Source organism: Callionymus lyra, chromosome 8, assembly GCF_982586985.1.
Source record: "Callionymus lyra chromosome 8, fCalLyr1.hap1.1, whole genome shotgun sequence".
In the NCBI taxonomy this organism is placed as follows: Eukaryota; Metazoa; Chordata; class Actinopteri; order Syngnathiformes; family Callionymidae; genus Callionymus; species Callionymus lyra.
In genome coordinates this window covers 12,552,021-12,574,340 of record NC_141825.1, presented here as the reverse complement: position 1 = coordinate 12,574,340, position 22,320 = coordinate 12,552,021, and the positions used below count along the sequence as shown (strand labels likewise).

The following is a 22,320-nucleotide window of genomic DNA, read 5'->3' as shown; positions in this document are numbered from 1 at the left end:
ATGTGGCCTTTTTGATGAGTGGGTTCAGAAACATGAAGATTAAAGTCTCCAAGAATAAGAACAGATTCCATCTGAATAATGGAAGATAAGAAGTCACTAAAGTCTTTCAAGAACACCGCCGCAGGACCAGGTGGGCGGTAGATTGACACACAATAGAAAGGTCTTGTAGAACCAACCAAGATCATCTGAGACTCAAAAGAAGTGAATTCCTGAGTCTGAATCACTTTGCAAGAACAACTCTCCCTAAAAACAGTAGCAAGACCACCCCACGACCAGAGAGGCGAGGCTTCCCCAGGACAGCGCTCCCTACTGGACAGAGTTCGTTCAGATGAATAAACTCTTCCTCTCTCTGCCAAGTCTCAGAAAGACATAATAAATCCAAATTAACTCTTGTGAAAAGATCATTAAGAATAAAGGATTTATTAGTAATGGAGCGAACATTAAGAAGTCCCACATTCAACACCGATGACGTCACTGACGACGCCGCGTCACTGACAGGCGCGCAGAGCGGGATCTTTTGAAGCGAACAGCGGTCACGTGGGAACCAGCTGTCACTCACGTTCAACTCGGTAGTAAAAGCCGAATTAAAGAGAGGAAATGAAAAAATCTTACCACCTTTCGTTGAGGTCTGGACAGAGGGCAGCGCTGATGTGTCGTCCTGCTCTTCAGGAATGTCGATCAAACATCGATGACATCCGATGACGTCAGAGTTGTTCCGAGCGATCGCGACTGCGCGTCTCATCCTGACCTGTACTCCAGACCAACTCGATCGCTTGTGGAAAACGCCCGGTACCCGAGAGATCAAACGATATTCCACAGAGTCCGAGTCGATGAGAAGCGGAGCCGGAAACACCTTCACCGGACGTTGGAAACGGTCGCGGTTATAATCCTCCGTCGACTCTCTGATGTTGAAAAGAGCATCACGATCATAGATCCGAGATGCTTGAGACATATCTTTAGTGATATGAGCATAATATCCGGACAAGTAGTCGTTATTGCAGGAGCTTACGTTCAAGCAGCCGATCAAAGGCTCACTGGAAGTGGAAGGTGTTTTTGTAATGTGTACAGCAACAGCGAACCTTATTTTTATTATTTGTTTTTAATGTACAAAACTGAAGTTTGGAATTTGTGAGAAAATAACAAAAACAAAGGATACAAAGATTAACATAGAATAGAACGTCATGATACTTTCGCTCCACTCCTGCCCCCGAACTCAGAATTGTGCAATCTAATAGCCCGAGGAATTAATTAGTCCTTGAGTCTATTAGTTTTGCATCTGGGAAGAAGCATTCGTGCGCTCATTCTGCTTCTCTGCTCACTGATGACAGTGTTCAGAGGATGACTGTCATCATAAAATTAAAAAATTAAAAAATAAAATTATAAATATTGCATATAATAATCATGTCAAATGTATATAAAGTATAAAATAGGCAATACAAGCTTCTCATTCTGATTGATGTATAAACCAAGGGTGGCTAGTTCATTTGTTCAAGAGGAGACAATATTAAAGTCTTTTTTTTTTTTATACGAGTTGACTTTATTTTAAAGGGAAACTAATGTAAAAACCCAACTCTCCTGACTCACTAATGTGTTTCAAAATGTTGAAGTCTTCCTCTCCAAGAGGCAGTAAGTTCCTCATCATGTATTTGAACTTATTACTTTATAAAGTTCTCCCCCCCGTCTGAAATCTCAGCGAATGAGAGGTGAAAAGAGCAGAGTCCATGATGACGTTATAATGGCTTCACTCCTCCTCCAGCCAGCTGTAATCCCGGCCAACTTTGTTTATACAACCAGTAGCAAGTAGGTAAGTAACAAGTATTTATAGAGTGCTTTTCCAGACCAGGGTCACAAAGCGCTTAAACAATCAAAAATTGTTTTTCAGTGGGTGGGGCTTAAGCACATTTTTCTAGTGTAAATATTTCAATTTAAAGAGAGTTTTGTACAAATAGACACTAGTAGCTGATGAGTCTAATAGAGGTCAAAAGGTAAGGCACACTTAAATACACATGTAAGAAAGTAATTAAGTAATTTGTATTTATATAGCGCTTTCCAAGACCAGGGTCACAAAGCGCTGAAACAATCAAAACAATACTCAATAAAATATATACTTTAAAGGTCAAGATAATACTGAGAACAACACAGGAGTTCCAGAAAATCAAGGAAAAGCCTGCACGAATAATAAGGTCTTAAGCTGTTTCTTGAAGGAGTTAGTAGATCCATCAAACACAGAGAGAGGAAGATCGTTCCAAAGCTTAGGAGCAACAGCCTGGAAGGATTTCTCTCCTCTGGTTCTTCTCCGTGTGCGAGGAACCATCAGTAGATTCTGATCCACAGACCTCAGAGTTTCCCTTACATACAATACTTACAATTATAATTGAAAAAAAAAAAGCTTTTTCTACTTTGTTTTGATTTATTTTAATCTCTTAAATGCAGAATGAAAAAAATAAAGTAATCTTGAAATATTACTTTAACAAGTTATGTTTATAAATAAACAATCTAAAATAATGTTTTCACTTAGTAGTTCTGGTCTGACCTCGTGAAGGCCGTGATACGTCTGCGACCTGAATACACTCCCATTGTGAGGAGGCAGCCTGCACAGAAAAGAACTGTTAAGATGTGGAATGATGATTCCAAGGAGAGGCTGAGAGACTGCTTTGAGTCTACAGACTGGAGCGTGTTCTCTCATGGTGATGACATCGACACCTTCAATGACCATTCCACGGATTACATCAAATTCTGTGAGGGCAACGTCGCGCCGACCCGCAAGGTGCGGTGCTTTGCCAACACCAAGCCATGGGTGACCCCTCAACTTCAAGTTCTGTTGAATAAGAAGAAGAGGGCGTTTGCTTCAGGGAGCAGAGAGGAGCTTAAAGAGGTCCAGCGAGAGTTCAAGAAGGCGATCAGGATGGCCAAGGAGGAGTACAAGAGGAAACTGGAGGAGCAACTGGCGCAGGGCAACACAAGGGATGTGTGGAAAGGCCTGAAGAACATCTCATGTCATGGCCAGAGTGGAGCCAGGGCCACAGCAGGGGGAGACCAAAGATGGGCCACTAAACTTAACCAGTATTTCAACCGCTTTGATCAGGGCCCCATGCTTCAGCCCCCTCCCCCCAACTATTCTCACCTCCAAGCCACCTCTCTCCCCCCCAACATGCCCTACTGCCTCAGCTGCCCAACCCCCCACAGCCACCTCTCTCTGTTACATCTGAACAGGTGAGGAGAGAATTAAGGCGACTGAAGATCAGGAAAGCTGCTGGACCAGATGGACTCAGCCCCAGACTGCTCAGGGACTGTGCCGATGAACTGTGTGAGTTGGTCACACACATCTTCAATCTGAGCCTCAAACTGGAGAAGGTCCCGGTCCAGTGGAAGACCTCCTGTGTGGTTCCGGTTCCCAGGGCGGTGCATGCGAAGGAGCCAAGCCACTTCAGACCAGTCGCCCTGACCTCCCATCTGATGAAGACCTTGAGAGGCTGGTACTCCGCCATCTACGCACGACGGTGAGCTCTGCGTTGGATCCGCTGCAGCTCGCCTACAGGCCAAAGATGGGGGTGGATGACGCCGTCATCTACCTGCAGCACCGGGCACTGACTCATCCGGAAGCAGCCGGTAGCACTGTGAGAGTCATGTTTTTTGACTTCTCAAGTGCTTTCAACACCATCCAGCCGGCGCTGCTAAGGAAGAAGATGGAGGACGCAGGAGTTGGGACACAGCTGGCAGCATGGACGATGGACTACCTCACCAACAGGCCGCAGTATGTGAGGCTGCAGGACTGCAGGTCTGAGGTGACCATCTGCAGCACCGGGGTGCCTCAAGGGACAGTGCTGTCACCTTTCCTTTTTTCCCTCTACACGGCGGACATTACCTATGACTCCAGCAGCTGTCACCTCCAGAGGTTTTCTGACGACTCGGCCATTGTGGGCTGCGTGTCTGGGGGGGGCGAGCTGGAGTACAGGTCAATCATCAAGGACTTTGTTGACTGGTGTGAGAGCAACTACCTTTGCTTAAACACCGGTAAGACAAGGGAGATGGTGATTGACTTCAGGAAAAAGTCCCCACCACATCAACCGGTGAGCATCCAGGGCTCGGACATTGAGCTGGTGGACAGCTTCAAATACCTGGGTGTTCACCTCAACAATAAACTGAACTGGTCCACACATATCAACGCCGTGTATAAGAAGGGCCGAAGTCGCCTCCACCTCCTGGGGAGACTGAGGTCCTTCGGAGTGTGCAGACCACTATTAAGGACCTTCTATTACTCCGTGGTAGCCTCTGCTATCCACTACGCTGTGGTCTGCTGGGGAGCAGGCAGCACGGACCGGGACAGGAAGAGACTGAACAGGCTGGTCACGAGGGCCGGCTCTGTCCTGGGCCGCTCGCTGGACTCGGTGGAGGAGGTGGGAGAGAGGAGGACACTCTCCAGACTATCCTCCATCAGGGACAACACTCTTCACCCACTGCACCTGACCGTGGAGGAGCTGGCCAGCTCCTTCAGTGGCAGGCTCAGGCACCCCCAGTGTAGGACGGAGCGTTATAGAAGGTCCTTCATCCCAACTGGTGTCAGGATATTTAACTCTCTACTTTAAATATCCTGATGCTAATCCGTAGTGTGTTTTTCTTCTTGTGTGTTTTATTTTTATTTATTTTTTTATTTTATCTTATTTTATTTTTATTTTATGTTGTTAATAGTGTTAAATTTCCAATATTGTAAATAATTTGTATATCTTTAAGATCGTTTTATTTTTTTTATTTTTATTATCTCTTTTATTATTTCTTTTTTCCTTGCACTTTATTTTTTTCAACTGTGCTGTTGTAAAAGTGTGTTTCCCCTCTGGGGATGAATAAACATTTTCTATTCTATTCTATTCTATTAATACAGTCGTGGGGCCACAGATGACCCCTAGAGCCATGCTCAGGTCTGGTTCAACGACACGGTTGCATCTGTTTGACTCGACTTGAGTCAAAATAGTTGTTTTAGAAGAGAAAAACGGTTGAGTTTTATACAATATTAATAATCTCGTTAAAGAAAAATAAAAAATTCGAGCTAGCCAGGAGTCGAACCTAGAATCTTCTGATCCGTAGTCAGACGCGTTATCCATTGCGCCACTAGCCCGATATGGGTGCAGCCGTCTCTTTCCTTTATAACCTATTGCTGATGATCAGTTAAACCTTATCAAGGGTTATAAAGTTAGAAACTAAAGTGTGAATGAAAAAAAACGAATCCACGGGTTCACGTTGAAATCCTTTCATGTTTTGCTCGAGGATACACGGGAGTCTTTGAAGTGACTCGAGTCACCACTATTAAAGCTAGAATCATCCCAGCCGCCATCAGAAGTTTTTTATTATTATTATTAATTTAATATGATACGTTTAGGAATATATTTCACCGTCCAGGTTTGTCACAGGAAGTTCGCCTCCGATCGCAGGAAGTAAAACGCTGGCGGGAAGTTTGTTACGAAAGCAGAAGATCTGCAGCAAAGCTCGGCGGTAGTTATAACGGTAGTTATAACGATAACAATAATAATAATAATGATGCTGAAAGAAGCTTGAGCTGCCAAACTAAAACAAATATTTGTAATATTATTACTATCGCTGAGTTTAACGACACCGGACAGTAGCAGGATGAAGTGCAAAGTGCATCAAATCCTCTTGTTTTCTGAAGGAGACCAGACGCCAGAGCTTCAGAAGTATCTGGCAGCTCTTACCAACGAAAGGGTAAACTTGATATAAATGTGATATTGTGTTTTACTTGTGTTTCTTCAATGTTATTGTCTGTATTGTTTAGCTCACCACTGAGATAACCAACTGCGCCCTCGCAGGCAAGAGGATCAGTGCTTTTATCAAAGGCATATTTAAAGGTAAGAACATAAATTACACTGGATTCACAATGGCTGACAAAGTCAGTTGTCATGAAGGAAGATCTAAAATAAATGGTACAAAGGATCTTACAGTTCAATGGAGATCGTTTGGAACAGAACTAATAGCAAAGCAGTGTTTTTGCTATGGTTTAAATCCAATAATAGTGCAAAAGTAGCTGTTAAATAAACAAATTTCTGTCTCAGAGATGTTTCGACATTAACTCCAAGCTGACCTAGTAAAGTTATTTATTAAGTCTTAAATGTGAGGTTTATGGACTTGTACGTAGCTTCATTTAATAGTCACTGTCAACCCCATGAAACCTGTCAGATATCTTAGGAATTTCCTCCATTAAACTCGACAAAGTACTTAACGCAGTTATTCTGGGATGTGGATTATGGGTTTGTTGTTGTCATGAGCTTCACTGAAACGTTACGAAACTGTACCCCTTCCTTTTAGTAAAAAAGTACCAACTTAAAATTGAACTTACTAGATGTTTTTATCACATGTGGTTAAAGAGAAGCTTCTCTGCCTTCATGTGACTTTGTCCCTTATTTCACATATGGATTGTGGTTAAACATTTTTTTATGAAAAACAGGTGCATTTAAGAAAACAATTTGACCTGTACCATAAACTTTACTGCAAAAACAGGATTATTTGAGGATTAAATAACAAACTTCTTGATGTCAGTAGAGGTTCCTTTTTTTAAAAATCTTTACATATCTACTTTTAATATCTTTTTCCAAGTCATATATGACAGTTATATTTTTTAACTATATGTAACTTCTGGACTCTTTTTAGTTTCATTACCATAAATATTTTCTGTTTCCTATTCAGGTTCCCCGAACGGTTCCCCTGAAGGGCCCGGCCGTCGACAACATGTCTATCAAGTGTGTATCTCCCTGTGTGAGTCTGGTGACCTGCAGTCAGAGGTGGCAGCTGATATCATTGGTCTGCTGATGCTTGAGGTAACAGATTAACATCTACATATTCTCCTATATATTCTAAACAAGGTTGCATGATGTTGTTTTGTATTATTTATTACTGAAAAATCAACGTGTAATTGAAACAAGAACATCAAATAAAAAATGTATATTTTACTAGTTTAGGGTCTTAAGCAGCTTTTAATAACTTATTAATCAAAGCATTTAAACCTTTAAAGACATGGGATTATGAAACTGTTAAATTCAATTTTTGAATTAAAAAAATGTAACTGTCAAATGTTTTTTTTAGATTTTTGGTTACAAGTTTTTTAATTTGTAGTTTTTTTTAACTGTGTATTGCTTTTGATTGTTCAAGCACTTTGTGACCCTGGTCTAGAAAGACGTTTTAAAAAAATAACTATCACTTACTTACTGATATTAGTTGCCTTCTTTAAACTTTTCACCTACATTTACTTGGCTCTGACTTGCTTCACACAGACTCACACGCTGCCTGGTGCATCTCTGGCGAAACTGGCTTCTGATTTTGTCGAAGCCATCAAGGTGGGAAAGGTGGGAAAGGTCGGCAGCGGCAAGTCTTTGGAGCTGTTTCCCACGGTTCTTACTGCTCTTGCGGGCTGCGACGCTGTGGCGTACAGCAAAGGTTTGGATCTCACCTTCAGTTTTGTCCTCCTGAATGAAAACATAGTGAAATACTTATGTTTTTCAACTGAAGGTGAACTCAGTGGTGAGGAATACAAGCGGCAGCTCATCAACACGTTGTGTTCCAGCAGGTGAGAAGCTCTTAAACTGATGTGCAAACTGATTTGTAACGTTAAAATGTGTTCTTAATGCAGATGGGATCCAAAGTGTGTGATCCACCTGACAACTATGTTCAGGTAATATTTTGAGCAGCAGCGCAGTGTTCGAGCGAGTGAGTCAGTAGATGGAAAGACTTATGGGTCCAAAGTCTCTTCAGTCATCATGTCTATTGTAATATTATTAATGATTATATCATATCTTGGAACGCCCGAGGCTTCTGGGTAAAGAAAAGTCTGGGTCTCTTGGCTCTGGCTGCTGCCCCTGCTACCCGTCCTTGGATAAGTGGTTGAAGATGAAGGAATTTTACTAAAATTTGGATCGGAATCGTCTCTGAACAGACCGGTTATAGTTTTGGTCTTTTTACTATCTTGTGTTTTTCTATTTCATTTTAAGGGATGTCCCTCTTTCAACTGAAGAGCTGCAGTTCCTCGTGGAGAAAGTTCTCCGCATGTTCAGTAAGCTGGACCTTCAGGAGATTCCACCACTAGTTTATCAGCTGCTGCTCTTATCCGCCAAGGTCTGGATCGAACAACATTCACGAGTCGCAACTTTTGTCATGTTTAACCTTTTTCCTTTTTTTTTTAGGGTTGTAAGAAACAAGTCCTGAATGGCATCATTGCATACTTCAAGGATCAAGACCTTCACCAGAAAGAAGAGCAGAAACACGGAGAGTAAGTTTGTCTCGAACAGAAGATTCATTCAGGGTAGAAAAAACTATTGTGAAAATGATATTATATCTGAAACATAAATCAGAGGATTGCCAAAAGTGTATAACTTTTCCATTAGTTTGGTTAAATAAGAATTCAAATATATAATAAAATGATAGGCTGAGAAATTAAAATAGTCCTGAAAAATTTGAATTCTAAAGTATAAAAATGGCTACAACCAAAAAGTACAAGTTCAGTTGAAACTCGACACAAAGACCAATAAAACCTGTCATGCAAGTGTTTTTAGTGCTTCTAAAGTAGAATTAAAAATGGAATTACGACAAATGAAAAGTATAGATAGTATGATTGATGATCATAAAACTGTACATTTAGACTTGACCAACCTTTCTCCAGATTTGCTCCTTTAGCGTCTGATACGTCTCTTCCAGGAACATGGACTTGGAGGTCCAGTCTATTCCTACAGATCAGCTGCGACACGTGGAAGGGACCTCCATTCTTCACGTCGTGTTTGCCATACGACTGGATCACGAACTTGGCAGAGAGTTCCTCAAAAGCTTTAAGGTAGATTTTATTATTTATTTATTTTATAAAGCAGAATAATTCTTCTCTTTCCCACTCCCAGACGTCATACGGAGATCTCTGCCCCTTCAGCGTCGCCCTGCTCTTGTCTGTGGCTCGTATCCAGCGCTATGAGGAACAGGTGTGAGCTTCAAAGACCAGCACATCTTCTCAACGTCACTAGTTTCATTTCTATCTCTCAGGTCTTCGATCTTCTCAAAGGAGCCATCATCAAGAGTCTCAAAGACGAGCAGCTGCTGCACGGCTCCAGGTTCTTGCAGGACCTTCTGTCCAGACACTGCAGTATCGGGCAGATGATCGTGGACACGGTGAAGAACAGGTGAGGAGGTTGAGTGTTTTCGCACGAGTGTCACACGAGTAATTACAAGCGTGTGCACAGCGTGTTCGGCTGGGACCATGTGACTCAAGGTTTGGTGCAGCTGGGATTCTTTCTGATGGACACGTTCGGACCCAAACCGGGTCCTTTTGGCAAAACCTCCAAGGGTTCCACGACAGTAGCCAGGACTCCTGCGCAGCTGGCTTGCAAACTCAGGGTTCAGGTGCTGCTAGAGGGGTTCAAGGTTATTATCTCAGAAACTACAATATATCACGTGTTTTCTTACTTGTATACTTCCATATTCAGATGCACGAGGCCATCAGAGGAGAAATACTGGAGCAGGTTATGAATCGTCTGGTGACAAAGACGGCGTCGCCTGTCAATCATTTCATCGGTGAGTCGTCCGTATGTCGACTGAGCGGCTAACGTGCTAATGCTAACGCCGCCTCGCACCAGAGCTCTTCTCCGACATCGTGACCTTTCGTCCCATGGTCATCCTGGGGTCGTTGTCCAAGCTGACGGAAACCTTCGACCACCTGTCGTACCTGCCCCTGGCCACCGTGCAGGGTCTTCTGAAAGCTGTGCAGGTACGATTCCGTCGGGGGGAAAAAGAATGGGCGAGTTTCACCACTGACCTCTTGTTCCGTCTTCAGCCTCTGCTCAAGGTCAGCATGTCCCTGAAGGATTCCTTGATTCTCGTCCTCAGGAAAGCCATGTTTTCCAGGTAACTGGACATTTTTATACACTTTAATATCACAATATCTTTCTTCAAGATTCCCTATCAATATTCAACGACAAAGTATCGGCTTCAATAAGAAATGACATTATGTTTTTATCATATCATAAGTCTTTGATGATTTATAGTTAATGAAAATGTGCATAAATAAAATGCAAACACTCGCAGTGTTTGTCCATTTTTGTGTTGCAATTAAACGTCCGGCCGCTAGATGGCTGAGGACGAGAGGATACAGTCGACTCCAGCAGCTTTCAAAGCTGATGTTTAGACATATTTTGTATCAAAACAAATTCAATCAGTTACGGCTTTGTCAAGATTCACGTGGTCTGTAAATACTGCAACACCAGAGTCAAGTACTAGGACAATACCACAAATACATCCTTGTTACTACAGTATTACAACATATCACATCAATGCCCCTGTATCATGATAAGAATTGTCAGTAATTGAGCCAAGCTAAGGATCAGAGATAATGGAAGTCGACAATTATACATTTATAATAACACTGAGGTTTAAGTCAAGGTATTTGACAGAAATATTAATACTTCCTTTTAGAGAAAGATGGATAAGTATAAAAATGCTGGACCCTCGACCAAGAGCGTTTTAAACATTTCCATCCTTCCTAATATGTCCCTTTCTTCAACTTTCTTGTCGTCCGTCACTGTTTTTCCTGTTAGTCAACTGGATGGCAGGAAGTCTGCCGTCACTGGCTTCTTGTTGCTGCTGAAGAACTTCAAGGTTTTGGGGAGTTTGGCCTCCAGTCAGTGTAGTCAACAGATGTCCTCCAGCCAGGTAAGTCACACTGAGCACACACGTCTATGTCCAGCGCTCTAGAATCTGGTTCGTCTGACCCTGCCCAACAGGTCCAGGTGGACGTTCATTCGCGGTACAACTCGGCTGCCAACGAGGCCTTCTGCCTGGAGATCCTCAGCAGTCTCCGTCGCTGCCTGAGCCAGCAGGCCGACGTCCGCCTCGTGCTGTATGAGGTATGACGACAATCTCTCAGCCTTCTTCACACTCGTGCTGTCCAGTACTCGCTTAATATGGTCTTCACCTCTCAGGGGTTCTACGACGTTCTTCGACGCAACTCCCAACTATCAGGCTCCATTATGCAGACCCTCTTAACGCAGGTACATGTTGGCACTCCTACTGTTTCATCACAAGTTTCAGCTCATATTTTTCTATTGTAGCTAAAGAGATACTATGAACCAGAACAAGATCTTCTGCCTCCGTTGAAGCTGGAAAACTGCATCACTGCACATGGAGATCAAGTCTTCCTGCAGAAGCCTCTGGTATCCAACTTGCAACCTCTTTTTTATCAGTGCGTGATGATTTATTGTTGGTTTCACTCTTTACTAAAGGCCCACCTGACGAGCTGCACCGTGCATTGCCTGCTGTGGCTTCAAACCATGCACAGATCGGTCAACTCTAATGACAGTGATGATGATGAGGAGGAGGAAGGATATCAGTCTGAACTGCAGATGATCCTGGAGAGCATGGCCAGACGCATGATCAAGTGTGAATTAGAGGATTTTGAGCTTGTAAGTATTTTTTGGATTTTCATGACTAATAATTATTGTTATATCTCCATTATGTGAAAGCCTCTATAGATAGGACTTCTATATTTCTGGCACCCCTGGTGGCGGAACAGTGTTCACAGTGTTGTGCAATTGTTTGGTTGGCCATCGCCGATTATGTGTGTACATTTGTTTATAAAACAAGATAAAAGCTCTTGTTGTGTCGTTTTATCGTTTTATTTTCCTCATAACAAGTCTTGGTTCTTCATATAAAAACACTCGTCTATGTTATGTCCTGTTTGTCTTACAATTTTACAAATTTGTTTCATGTTCCTTTTTTTGTTTTTACATTCTTTCTCAAGACATCTTCTTTCTTAGAAATGTATTTATTCACTATAATAGTACAATGAATTTACACCTTTGCGTTTCTTGTTGTTCATTTATACATACAAAGTAGGATTATATATATTGTTTTTCACATTCTTATTTAACTTTTTTTTAACATTCATATAAAACAATGGTATAAGAGAAGAATCATATTCTACAGTTAAAAACCTGTATTTTTCCTATTTGTTAATATTGTTTTTTGAACAAATTTATTTTTAAATGAAGAAAATCTACCCATTGTGTGCTGCAGGACAGGCTGTAACCTGTCAAGGGTGTCCCACGCCTCTAGCCCTTAAATAAACTTGTGACCCTCATTAGCGAATAAGCAGCAGTAGTAGTAAATTAAAGTATGTAATTTATTACATTTTGCATAGATAAAACATAATGACCGTCCATGAACCCAGCCATGTCTCTTCCCAGACACTTGTGCCTCTTACTAGAATAGTTTGACATTTCTAATCGTCTTAACATCGTCTCTTTCAGGACAAGTCTGCAGACTTCTCCATGGGATCCGGTGTTGGCGTAAAGAACAACATCTATGCTGTGCTGGTGATGAGCGTCTATGAAGTTCTGATGGAGTACACCTTCGTGAAGGCCAAGTACAGGTACAACACTTGGTTTTTTTTGACAATCCAAACTTGATTTCACGGTGAAAATCTCTTGTCAGTAAAAGCCACTTCGAGGAGGTCATGGAGCTGTTCAACCGCTACCACAAGCTGGCCGAGATCCTGAAGGAAAAGTCCGGGAAAGGTCGAGCGCCGTCGAACAAGACGCCGCGCAGTTTACTCTCCATGGGCTTCACCTCCAGCCTCCTCACTGCACTTTTCAGGTTATAAGTCAAGTTTTAATGATGTAGTGTAAGAAATTAGCAAACTTTTTATGATAAATTAAGTTAGAATATCTTTTTTTTCCTGGAGAAATAATGAATATGTCAGTAAATGTGTCTGGTATTTATTAAACACGCTTGTGTAAATCGAGGTATTATCATCCCAGCGGCTGCTGATGTGATTATTTCCTCCCATCATCAGGGACAGCGCCCAAAGCAGAGAGGAGGCGCTCTCAGTGCTGCGCTCTAGTGGAGAGTTCGTGCGCTACACCGTCAACGTTACCGTCCAGAAGATCCAGCAACTTGAGGAGACTGGAAACACGGATGGTCCCGATGGACAGAATCCAGAGAAGACTTTCCGCTTCCTCTGCGACATGACTAGGTCAGCCTCCCTGTCTCAAATAAAGCTTACTTTTTTTGATTAAAAGTGATTTTCTGTCACAACAGTGTGCTGATGTGGCGTTACACCAACATCCCGAGCGTGGTGGAAGATGGAGGAAAGAAGGAGAAGCGATCGACTCTGTCTCTTCTCTGTTTGGAAGGACTGCTGAGGATCTTCACCACCTGTCAGCAGCGCTATCCTGAGAAGATGGCGCAGCTCTTGTCCACCATGGGTAAAACAAATAAGTTAATTTCCCTTAAAAAGCTTAAAAGCTAATTTAAGGAATTACAGAAATCTCAGATGATGATGCGGAGCCAGATGACGGTGATGCCACGGAGATCAACTTCTTTTACATTCGTCAGTTCCAGGTACATCCGTGTGTATTTTCAACATCGACTCAGGTTTGATGGTTCGTTGTGCTCCCACCAGAGGGCGCTGTTCCAACAGCTCAGCAAGGGAGAAGAAGACTTCAACACCAAAGAGGCTCAACTGTTGGTGAACATCCTGAGCGTGCTGTCTCTTCAGCTGAAGCCCACATCTGAGCAGGTGAGTTCACGCCACGTCTGCTCGGAACCGTTTGACCGACCACTCGATTGACAGTTTGTTCAGATGATCACGTGGACCGTGAAGATCTGCAAGGAGACCAGCTTAGGTGAGTGAGACTCGAGAGTTGTTTTGGTTTGACATTTTGCTCATCAAAACTTGATTTCAGAGGACTCTGCGTTCTCCAAGGGTCTTCTAACGCTGCTCTTCAACCTCCACGCTCTCTTCAAGAGTCCAGTCGGGGTTCTGGTGGAACTCAGCCAGGACATCCAGTCATCTGGGAGACATCGATGGGGTACGACAGACAACTATGACGCAGATCATGCACAAGAGTATCAATTCATTTATCCTCTTTATATAGAATGACAACTATTTATGAATAATGGAAAAATACAGAACTAGGGACATGACATTGTAAAAAAAAAAAAGGAAATAATTAGTGGCCAAGAAGCTAGTAATTTTCGCGAGTCTGCTACTGCAGCCGCAACACAGTAAGATCACTAAAATAACCAGGGGCCTCGTGTATTAAGAGGTCGTACGCACAAAAAACATGCGGACATACTTCATGTCAAAGTTCATATTTATCAATGATAAAAAAGAGCGTTAAAAAGTTTGTACTTCCCGACACGTGTGTAGGGGGCGTACGTTCTTATTTACTGCTCAGATGCATGTCAGCCTCACTAGTTATGTTGAGATGTTCACATCAGAGATGATCAATATTGATCAAAATTAACGCATACACACGTGTTAGTAGTTGCACGAGTGGATATTCAATTATTCACAAACTTATAAATATATTCTCATTCACCAAACTGATTTTTTAAGACATCGATCGTTTTATAGTGAATATTTTAATCCGCTTTTTCACGCTATTCAGAAAAATGTAGATAGATTATGAGCTTGTTTTTATAATATAACGAGTCAAGTTCTTCCCTAAGAGAGTCACAGACGTTCTTGTGAAACAACATCATGTTTTGTAAAACTGAAGTTGCAGAATGAACGCAACTAAAGCCAGTTTACCTCATGTGATCTCGGCGCAATCTCCTGGAAAAAATACTTGTATAAATACACCATCACACGATTTGTTCATTTGTAATTTGTTAACAAAACGCTTCTATTTTATAAAATATCTGCGTTAATAACCCTGAATGTAAAATATAAACATTTACCCTGGAGCACTATTTTTAACAGTCAGAAATGTTTTAAACAAACAAATATAAAATGTTAATCCAGTTTAAATTCATGTTTTCCTAATTTTTTTCTGATCGGGGAGTAAAAAAAACACAGACTTAGGGCATAGAAAGAGACAAAAAAGGCTGTGATTAATTCCACGTTGATTGTGAAGTACAAAGGAAAAGTGCTTTTATTTGTGTGCACGCTCACGATTCATACATCCGAATATTTTTGTACATGCACCATTTTCTTGGCCCAGAGTGAATGGTGTTTTTAAGCAGAAAATCCACAAAATTCTTTGTACATGAGGCCCCTGTCTTTGAGATCCAGAGTGATGTGTTCAACCACTTCGCCACAATTTTTTTTTTCTAACATTTCATGTCTGGGGCTCTGTACAAAGTAAGATATTTCTGTGATCAAACTGAATTCATGGGGCCCCACAATTCTTCTCATCAAAGCTTCCATCTAAAATATTTGTAATGGATGCAGGACATCGAGGTGGATAAACATTCGCACTTTGCTCTCGTCAACCAGAGGACGGCAACATCAGCCGCTGTAAGTTTCTTCTTCTTGTTACTTTCTAAAAGACTTCAGGTGTGAAATGATTCATCTTCTAGTCTTTATGTCCTGCAGCTGCTGGTGCTGTCCCAGGTAGACAGGGTGCTGGATGAGGTGGACTGGCTCGTGGCTCGTAAAAAGAACCAGAGCGCCGCGGATAAATCCCCGTTGAGTGAGTTCGACTGGTGAATCCAGACGAGGGGCTCGAGGGACTGACGTGTGCTTCTCGTTGTCGTGTAGAAGACGCCACACAGACGGAGGGTCAGCAGGATCCGGTGGAGAAAGCGGTGACGCTGCAGCTGGGAACTCTGCTGACGGCGTTGAACGAGTTGGTTCAGTCGTCTCTGCCGCAAGGCACCGGCACCGTCAGCCTGCTCAGAGCGCTGAGCCGCGCCTACACCACTCTCACCACGCTGGTCAAATACGTGCGTTTGTCTCCCTCCGTCAAAAATCCAATATCATGTTTAGACGTTTCCTCTTTCTTCTTCACAGTACATTCAGACGTGTGGCCAGAATATAGCTCTTCCTTCACGCTTCGAAAAACTGGTGAGTTTGAGACGCTTTTGTACGAAATCTCCCATTTTTACAGAACGTTTTAAACGTTTTGCGTTCAGGTGAAACTGTCCGGATCTCACTTGACACCACAGTGCTACTCTTTCATCACATACGTCCAGGTAACATGACAACATCTTTGATTTATATTTGCTGGTTTTCAATCAACCCTGTAACTGACTTGAGCAATGTCTCAACAGAACGAAGAAATGGCAGCAGGAGGTGCAGAGGACAAGAAGAAAAAGAAGAAGAACGAGGCGAACACAGCTCCTTCTGTAATAACATTTTCATCAGCCTTTTGTTCTCGTCTACAATGAGACGCGATCACCCGAGCATCTCATCAAGAACATCTCGTTCGACAGGCGAAACTGCTGCGGGAGACCAAGGCGATCCCCAACTTGATTTTCAGCATCGAGCAGTACGAGAAGTTTTTGATCGCGCTATCCAAGAAGTCAAAGGTCGGTGCAAGTTTGTCGAACAACGTTTGAATTGAAGTCACGTTTCCATTTTGGATTTTAATTTGAACACTTTTATTTAAGCCAATGTTTTCATTTCTTTTAATGTTTACTTGTAAAAAGTTCTTATGATTGAGGTTTCAATAAAGTTTTTATGTACATATCTGTCACAACACAAGTGACATCAAACACATGGTAAATAAAAGGTACAAAATAAACGCAGAGCAAATGGAAACCGTTTAACATGTTAACATAAAACTGATCGTCCACGTTAGCACCAGTGAATAAAAGCACTGTGGCGTTATTTAAACATTAGTGTCTGTTCGTCCTGCAGGTGAATCTGATGCAGTACATGAAACTCAGCACGTCCAGAGATTTCCGCATCAACCCGGCCACACTGGACGCAGCTCTGCAGGAGCAGGACCAGAACCAGGTCTGTCGAGCGTTCAGTCGCCTCACATCCGCCTCCTAATGACCGCCTTGCTGTGTTTACAACAGGCTGCAGAGTCTCAGGAGGTGGAGGAAAGTCAAGAACCCAAGAAGAAGAAGCGGAAACGAGCGAACGTGTAGAGGCTTCTCAGGTCTTGTTGTTGTGCGTGTGTGTGTGTGTGTGTGTGTGTGCGCACGCGCTACCGTCCTTTATTCAAGGAGCCTTTGGTGATATTGAGGATTTCATAGATGTCCAAGGCTTCTCCTGCAAGAGGAAAACCTTTATTTAAACCAAATATGTTTGAATTGTTAACAGTTTTTATTGTTATGTTAGTTTTGTTCTCATATGTTTAATAATTAAAGAAAATTCAGCTCCAATGCAAGATCTGATTTATCCTTAAGCTCAATGGTTCATATTAAAAGTAATTCAGCTCAACATCTTGTGGTTTTAATGTCTACTGTACGGCGCTGACGTCAACGGTTGTTTCGCGTAATTACACCTGCATCCTCTAGATGGCAGCACTGGTACCGTTCAGTCTATTCCGTTTTGCCTTTTATAAAAAATAAATAGTTTATAACTGTGAGGCACTGATGCATATTGCTTTTCTTGATTTAGTCCTTTTATGATTTAAAATTAATATTTTAGGTTTGTTATTCCTGGTTATTATACTTATTTGTAAAGTAGTTTTTTCAGGGGGTTTGTTCTAGCTGTTGTGGGGTCTTTGTTTTCACCCTTTTTTTTCCAGAAAATAATTTTACCTGAATTAGATAGATGGACGGACGGATAGATAGATAGATCAAGCCGTACAGAGATTTCCAATATCCCACAAGAACCAACCAAAAAAATATGCGGAGAAGAATAAAATCCTAAAGACCCTTGTTGGGTAAATTAAATGTAAAATAAATCTATTTTTTCTGCTTTTTATATTGAATTTCAGTAATTTACTTTATTATTTGCCCATGATTCATACACACTGATTATTGCCGTCTGTCCCACCAAAGTGTGTGTGTGTGTGTGTGTCTGTCCAAGGACTCACCAGGACCGAGTCCGAATCTTCTCTCCAGTCCTGCTGGATTGGAAGGAGTCACACAGTCCATGTTGACCTCCTTCCTCAGACACTGGTCGATGTCGACTGCGCTGAAGAAAGCGACCGACTGTGGCAGGTCATGCATCCCTAACGCATGTGCGAATATAGACCTGGAGGGGGCGACAGAGTTCAATTGTCGGTTCAGTGGTGAGAAACTTTCAAAAATACAGGCACGCACCGAGTGAGCAAGTTGGTGATTTGAAGAGCCAGAGCTGCACGGTATCTGTCCTCGCTGCGGACCAGGTAGCGGACCTCGTCGTGGATGCTGATGCAGAAGCGTCCGTCGATCTCGTGCTCCTCGAACAACCACCTCATGGCCACCAGCAGGAGGTGCAGGTAATCCACCGCCGAGCTCTGCACCACCCAGTTGACTCTGCTGGTGATAAACTGACGGAAAATGTTGCAATTCTTATTATATCTCGAGAAATTCTGAGTATCTCACCTCGTCTTTGACCGCGGCTGGCTCCAGAGCTCTGCTGATCCTGCAGCCCAGGACGGGAGTGGCCGGCGTCTTCGAGTGAGCGATGCTTTCCAGTTTGTTGAACATGTCCGACTCTGTGCCTCCATACCACGTACGTTTGCCCGCTATGTCCCACCTCCTCCGTTGAGAACTTAAGAGGGCAGACGGAGAAATATCAGTGGAACCACCCGGTTTCAAAATGTATCTGGGCCTTTGGGTCACCTTGACCCTGAGAAGGGTTAAAAGTGTCGACTGTGATTTGTATTAAATTAGACACATTTCAATATCATTGTTTATTAAATCAAGAATTTCTTATCATTTCACCAGGAACACGTACATATTTTTCATGTCTGGGAAAACTTGCAAAAAGTTAGCACCTGACAGGAGAATTTAATGTTAAAATGTTTAGCAACATTTTTATTTATACCATAATAAAATATCTGCCATAGAGGATAAAGTACTTATTTTAAATTGAAAAACTGTTTCTTATATAACCTTTTTTTTTCTCTGGCATGAGCCAAAATCTCAAGTAGAGAAATGCGTTTTTGTTTTTAAACTGTAATATAAAGACAAGTGAATTTAAGTGAGTTGCTTCACCTCTTAGAGGCGATTCTACTGATCCTCCTCAGCTCCTCTAGGGTCACGCTTCCATCGTGCTCCCTCTCCACATCCATGTCCAGCTCACTGACCAGCCACTCGCCCTCCTCCGACAGATGATACCTGCACAGACACAAACGTCAAAGACACAGACTTGCGATCAGAAAATAGCTTGATTGTTGAAACCTTATATTTTAACCTTGATCTCTAGTTCATACCTACGTATTCCCTTGGTCAGCGCGTACATCTGCCGGGCTTTGTCGGCGGCTTCTGTTTGACCCAGACGATGGTTGAACTGCATCAGCAGGCGCTCAGCAAAAGGCTGTCCGGCTCCATAGATGCGTCCGTAGTTGAACACTTTGGCGTGTTCTCTGCTGATGCCCACTGCGTCCGCGGTGCGGCTGTGCAGGTCGGTGTTCTGGCTCTTATTGCCCTGCAGGGTCATCCATCCGAACGCTGTGCAGCCTGAGACCAAAACCACGTTAAGATCTAAAGTCTTGAAGTCAAAACAAAATCCTCGCATCTCACCGTGTATTCCTGCGAAGTGAGCCTCTCCCAGCACCGCCGCGATCCACAGCTCTTGAGAGTCCACATCGGCTCCGACCAGGTGATACCCTGGCGGCACCTGCACCATGGCCTTCAGCTCGCTGCCCACTCTGTCCCGCTAGAAACAGGAAATACTCTTTTAAAAAACTCTCTGTGAAAACCAAGAAAATCCCAAATGTTTAGTTTTTTTTACTCGTGCGTTGCTGGCCGTCAGCCATGTTGGCTCCACCGCTCTGCGAGTGACTGTCCCGGCCGTCACCACTCGAGGCAGTATAGCCCCGTACTGCCCCTCTTCATCAAAGTCTTTATGCCTGCAGAGAAAATTATACTTTTTTACAAATCCTCAAAGTTCTCGATCACATTTGAAAGTTCAACCAACCTGCTGACAAAATTAGGAAGTTCCCCTTTCTTCAGCCGCAGCACCATTTGAGAGCTGCAGAAATACACGCGTCACTTCTTAAGCATTCCTAATGAAATGATCTCATGAACAAATACCTTATACGTTTGTTTGCGTTCCTCCAGAACGACATCATCTTGTTGATCTCCAGAGCACGAGCAGCGTTGGTCCCGCCTCTTCCTGACCTGAGCGTGCCGTCTTCGATGTTGGGAAGAAAGTCTTTGGAAAAAGGACTTCCTACGTTGTTTTGATTACCGTCCTACAATAAAAAAAAAAAAGAATTGGGGAAGAAAGTAAGTAATTAATTGCGTGAATTGTAGGTTAATTTAAATCACCTTGTGAGGTAATTTGAAGAACCAACAGCCCTGGATGTCCACGTCGTTGTAGGGTCCGTTGCCATGGTGATAAGGACACACAGCCCTATCCGGTTCTTTCTGTACAGCAAGAAAACCGAGCAATAAAAGTGCCTTGTCTTTGGTTTGTAATAAAAAAAATAACGTACAACTTTTCTTGTGTTCGTTGCTTCTGTTTTATCCTTTTTTGCCTCCTGAGCACCGAACTCCTCGACCTGAAACACACTTCTGATTACAAACAAGTTCATTACAAAAGAAAGGTGCTAAACTGACCCAGCTGGTAAAAAAAAAAAAAGTTAAATAAATAAACAAGTTCATTAAGGATTATTTTTGCCATACAATACATTGGAAATTTGTTTTAAAACCTTTGATTTAAATACGGGACTATAGGAATTTGACAGTAAGTTAAAATATATATATATGTATATATATATATATATATATTTTTTTTTATTCATTGCAAAACAACATTTGAAAAGAAGTGAACAACAGAAAGTTTGCAATAAATGATAAGGGTTGATTTAGGATTCAAATTGTGCAGCAAAAGTTTTCCAGTGAAGTCAATTTTAAGTAGCGATGGTTTGTTGACACTTTCATAAATCAGTACATTTGCTTTCAGAGCCCACTAGATGGCACTCTCTGCCATCTAAACTATTGCTGTGAAGAGCTGCTCTATTGAACTCTCACCTTCTTTTTAAACTACCTAAAGCGAGCCTACGGTGCAAAGATCTGAGACCACTGCTCTAATAAACACCTCATCTAAAGAAAAAAGATGTTGGGGTACCTTTGTCCAAAAGTTGCTGTCAGTCCAGTTCAGGTCGTCTGAGCGGGTGACGTCGAAACACTTTGGCTTTTCTTTAAGATTCCGCTCACAGTATTCTTTGTAAATATTCTCGATGGCTCTGTAGAAGAACATCGTCGGTCTTGACTGGCGCTGAGCTCTGTAACATGTGCTGCACATACCCATGTGGACACACTGGTCGTCCATCTTCCTCTTCCTCCTCCTCCTCCTCCTCTTCCTGCTGCTTTATGTTTTCTCTGCGACCAGGTACCAGGTAGCCCCAGCCGTGCTTCTCGGAGTAGTGAAGGGGGAAACCGTCCCACGTCAGTCCCATGAGTTTTGGGGTCACCCTCATCTGGAGACTGATCAGACTGGCTCCTGGAGACCAGCTCTTGTCGTCGGACATCTTTTCACAAAGTTTACGATACCAACTGATGACAGAGGAGCGGGGGGAGGGAGGGGGTGAGCGTGTGACTGGATCTGTTCGTCTTTATCAGAGGCATTACCCCGGGTGAGCCGGCAGGTATTGTCTTCTTTTGGGCAGTTTGTTCACCGTTTCCTTGAGCTTGTCAACAGCCAGTCTGCTGGGATGTGGTGCGTCCATTTCCTCCTCAGTTGGGGGACCTGGGTCTGAGGATAGAAGGATCCCAATGACTCATGATGTCCGTTTTAAAAGTATCATGAAAGTTTACCTTCTTCATCGTCAGAAAATGGAGTAGAGATTTTTGCTTCGATGGTTTGAAGTCTCTTTTTGCTGACTAAAACTTTCTTCAGCTTGAACTCCTGCACATCCCAGTCCTGGTCCCAAAGCCAGGGGTCTTCTTTGTACCTGCACCAGCAAGTCAAACAGATGAGACAACAGGAAGGTAGTTATTAACAATATCTTCCATTCATAAAAAGAATATCTCTCACTGGTCATTTTTTTACCATAGATATTTTGGTTCTTTTATCATTTATAAAGTGTGTGTTAAATAAAAGTGTTTGTTTTTTTATTTATTTAAAACATTTATTTAACATGCAAATATTCACAGCGTTTGTTCATTTTTGGGTCACAATTAAACTTCCTGACGCTAGATGGCAGCAGTCATTAATTCATCCGCAGTTGAAGGATGAACAATGAAGTCCCGCAAGTTTACGGGGATGACTGAGGACGAAAGCATACAGGTATTTTAAGGCTGATGTTTACACAAATGCATCTTGGCTTTCAGTTTAATACTCTCACTATAAATACAACCTGAAGAGAGTGACACAATCACAAGATGTCACTTAAAATCGTACCCGAAATTATGAAAATGTATCAAAATATATCCTACCGAACCGTATCGTGAGCTGAATTTATCGTATCAAATCGTAGCGTGAGATAAGTTTAACTACAGCCC

General features: G+C 42.5%; 2 protein-coding genes and 1 non-coding gene across 5 annotated transcripts in view; 1 reads left to right on the top strand and 2 right to left on the bottom strand.

Annotated features, from left to right (window-relative positions):
- Positions 1-5,040: 5,040 nt before the first annotated feature.
- Positions 5,041-5,113, bottom strand: trnar-acg (transfer RNA arginine (anticodon ACG)). Its single transcript has one exon. It is a non-coding gene; the product is annotated as a tRNA-Arg (tRNA).
- A 356-nt stretch (positions 5,114-5,469) lies between these two features.
- On the top strand, positions 5,470-16,885 carry LOC148073678 (Fanconi anemia group I protein-like). The gene is given in 38 exon segments (XM_087796627.1): positions 5,470-5,715; positions 5,786-5,858; positions 6,694-6,824; positions 7,278-7,440; positions 7,513-7,570; positions 7,634-7,675; positions 7,992-8,115; positions 8,184-8,269; positions 8,695-8,827; positions 8,889-8,966; positions 9,028-9,164; positions 9,225-9,405; positions 9,468-9,555; positions 9,618-9,748; positions 9,815-9,885; positions 10,575-10,689; positions 10,761-10,883; positions 10,959-11,027; positions 11,088-11,189; positions 11,259-11,438; positions 12,285-12,406; positions 12,469-12,630; positions 12,830-13,009; positions 13,075-13,241; positions 13,301-13,377; positions 13,439-13,555; positions 13,610-13,661; positions 13,722-13,821; positions 13,823-13,847; positions 15,215-15,280; positions 15,359-15,455; positions 15,524-15,708; positions 15,776-15,829; positions 15,898-15,957; positions 16,036-16,110; positions 16,198-16,293; positions 16,625-16,723; positions 16,789-16,885. Coding segments are annotated over 38 exon segments (3,984 nt in total). The 5' UTR covers positions 5,470-5,622; the 3' UTR covers positions 16,861-16,885.
- The window catches only part of polg (polymerase (DNA directed), gamma), a 21,131-nt gene continuing 15,609 nt past the window's right edge, over positions 16,799-22,320 (bottom strand). For all 3 annotated transcript variants that reach the window (XM_087796624.1, XM_087796625.1, XM_087796626.1), the window contains 16 exons: positions 21,634-21,770; positions 21,448-21,571; positions 21,124-21,372; positions 20,945-21,062; positions 20,310-20,375; positions 20,143-20,241; positions 19,906-20,066; positions 19,790-19,843; positions 19,604-19,721; positions 19,393-19,528; positions 19,083-19,329; positions 18,865-18,987; positions 18,250-18,418; positions 17,986-18,194; positions 17,757-17,917; positions 16,799-16,984 (listed from right to left, as the gene is read on the bottom strand). In XM_087796624.1, coding sequence (XP_087652750.1) covers positions 16,920-16,984; positions 17,757-17,917; positions 17,986-18,194; positions 18,250-18,418; positions 18,865-18,987; positions 19,083-19,329; positions 19,393-19,528; positions 19,604-19,721; positions 19,790-19,843; positions 19,906-20,066; positions 20,143-20,241; positions 20,310-20,375; positions 20,945-21,062; positions 21,124-21,372; positions 21,448-21,571; positions 21,634-21,770 — 2,236 coding nt within the window. In that variant the 3' untranslated portion in view covers positions 16,799-16,919. The remainder of the gene's footprint in view (positions 16,985-17,756; positions 17,918-17,985; positions 18,195-18,249; positions 18,419-18,864; positions 18,988-19,082; positions 19,330-19,392; positions 19,529-19,603; positions 19,722-19,789; positions 19,844-19,905; positions 20,067-20,142; positions 20,242-20,309; positions 20,376-20,944; positions 21,063-21,123; positions 21,373-21,447; positions 21,572-21,633; positions 21,771-22,320) is intronic.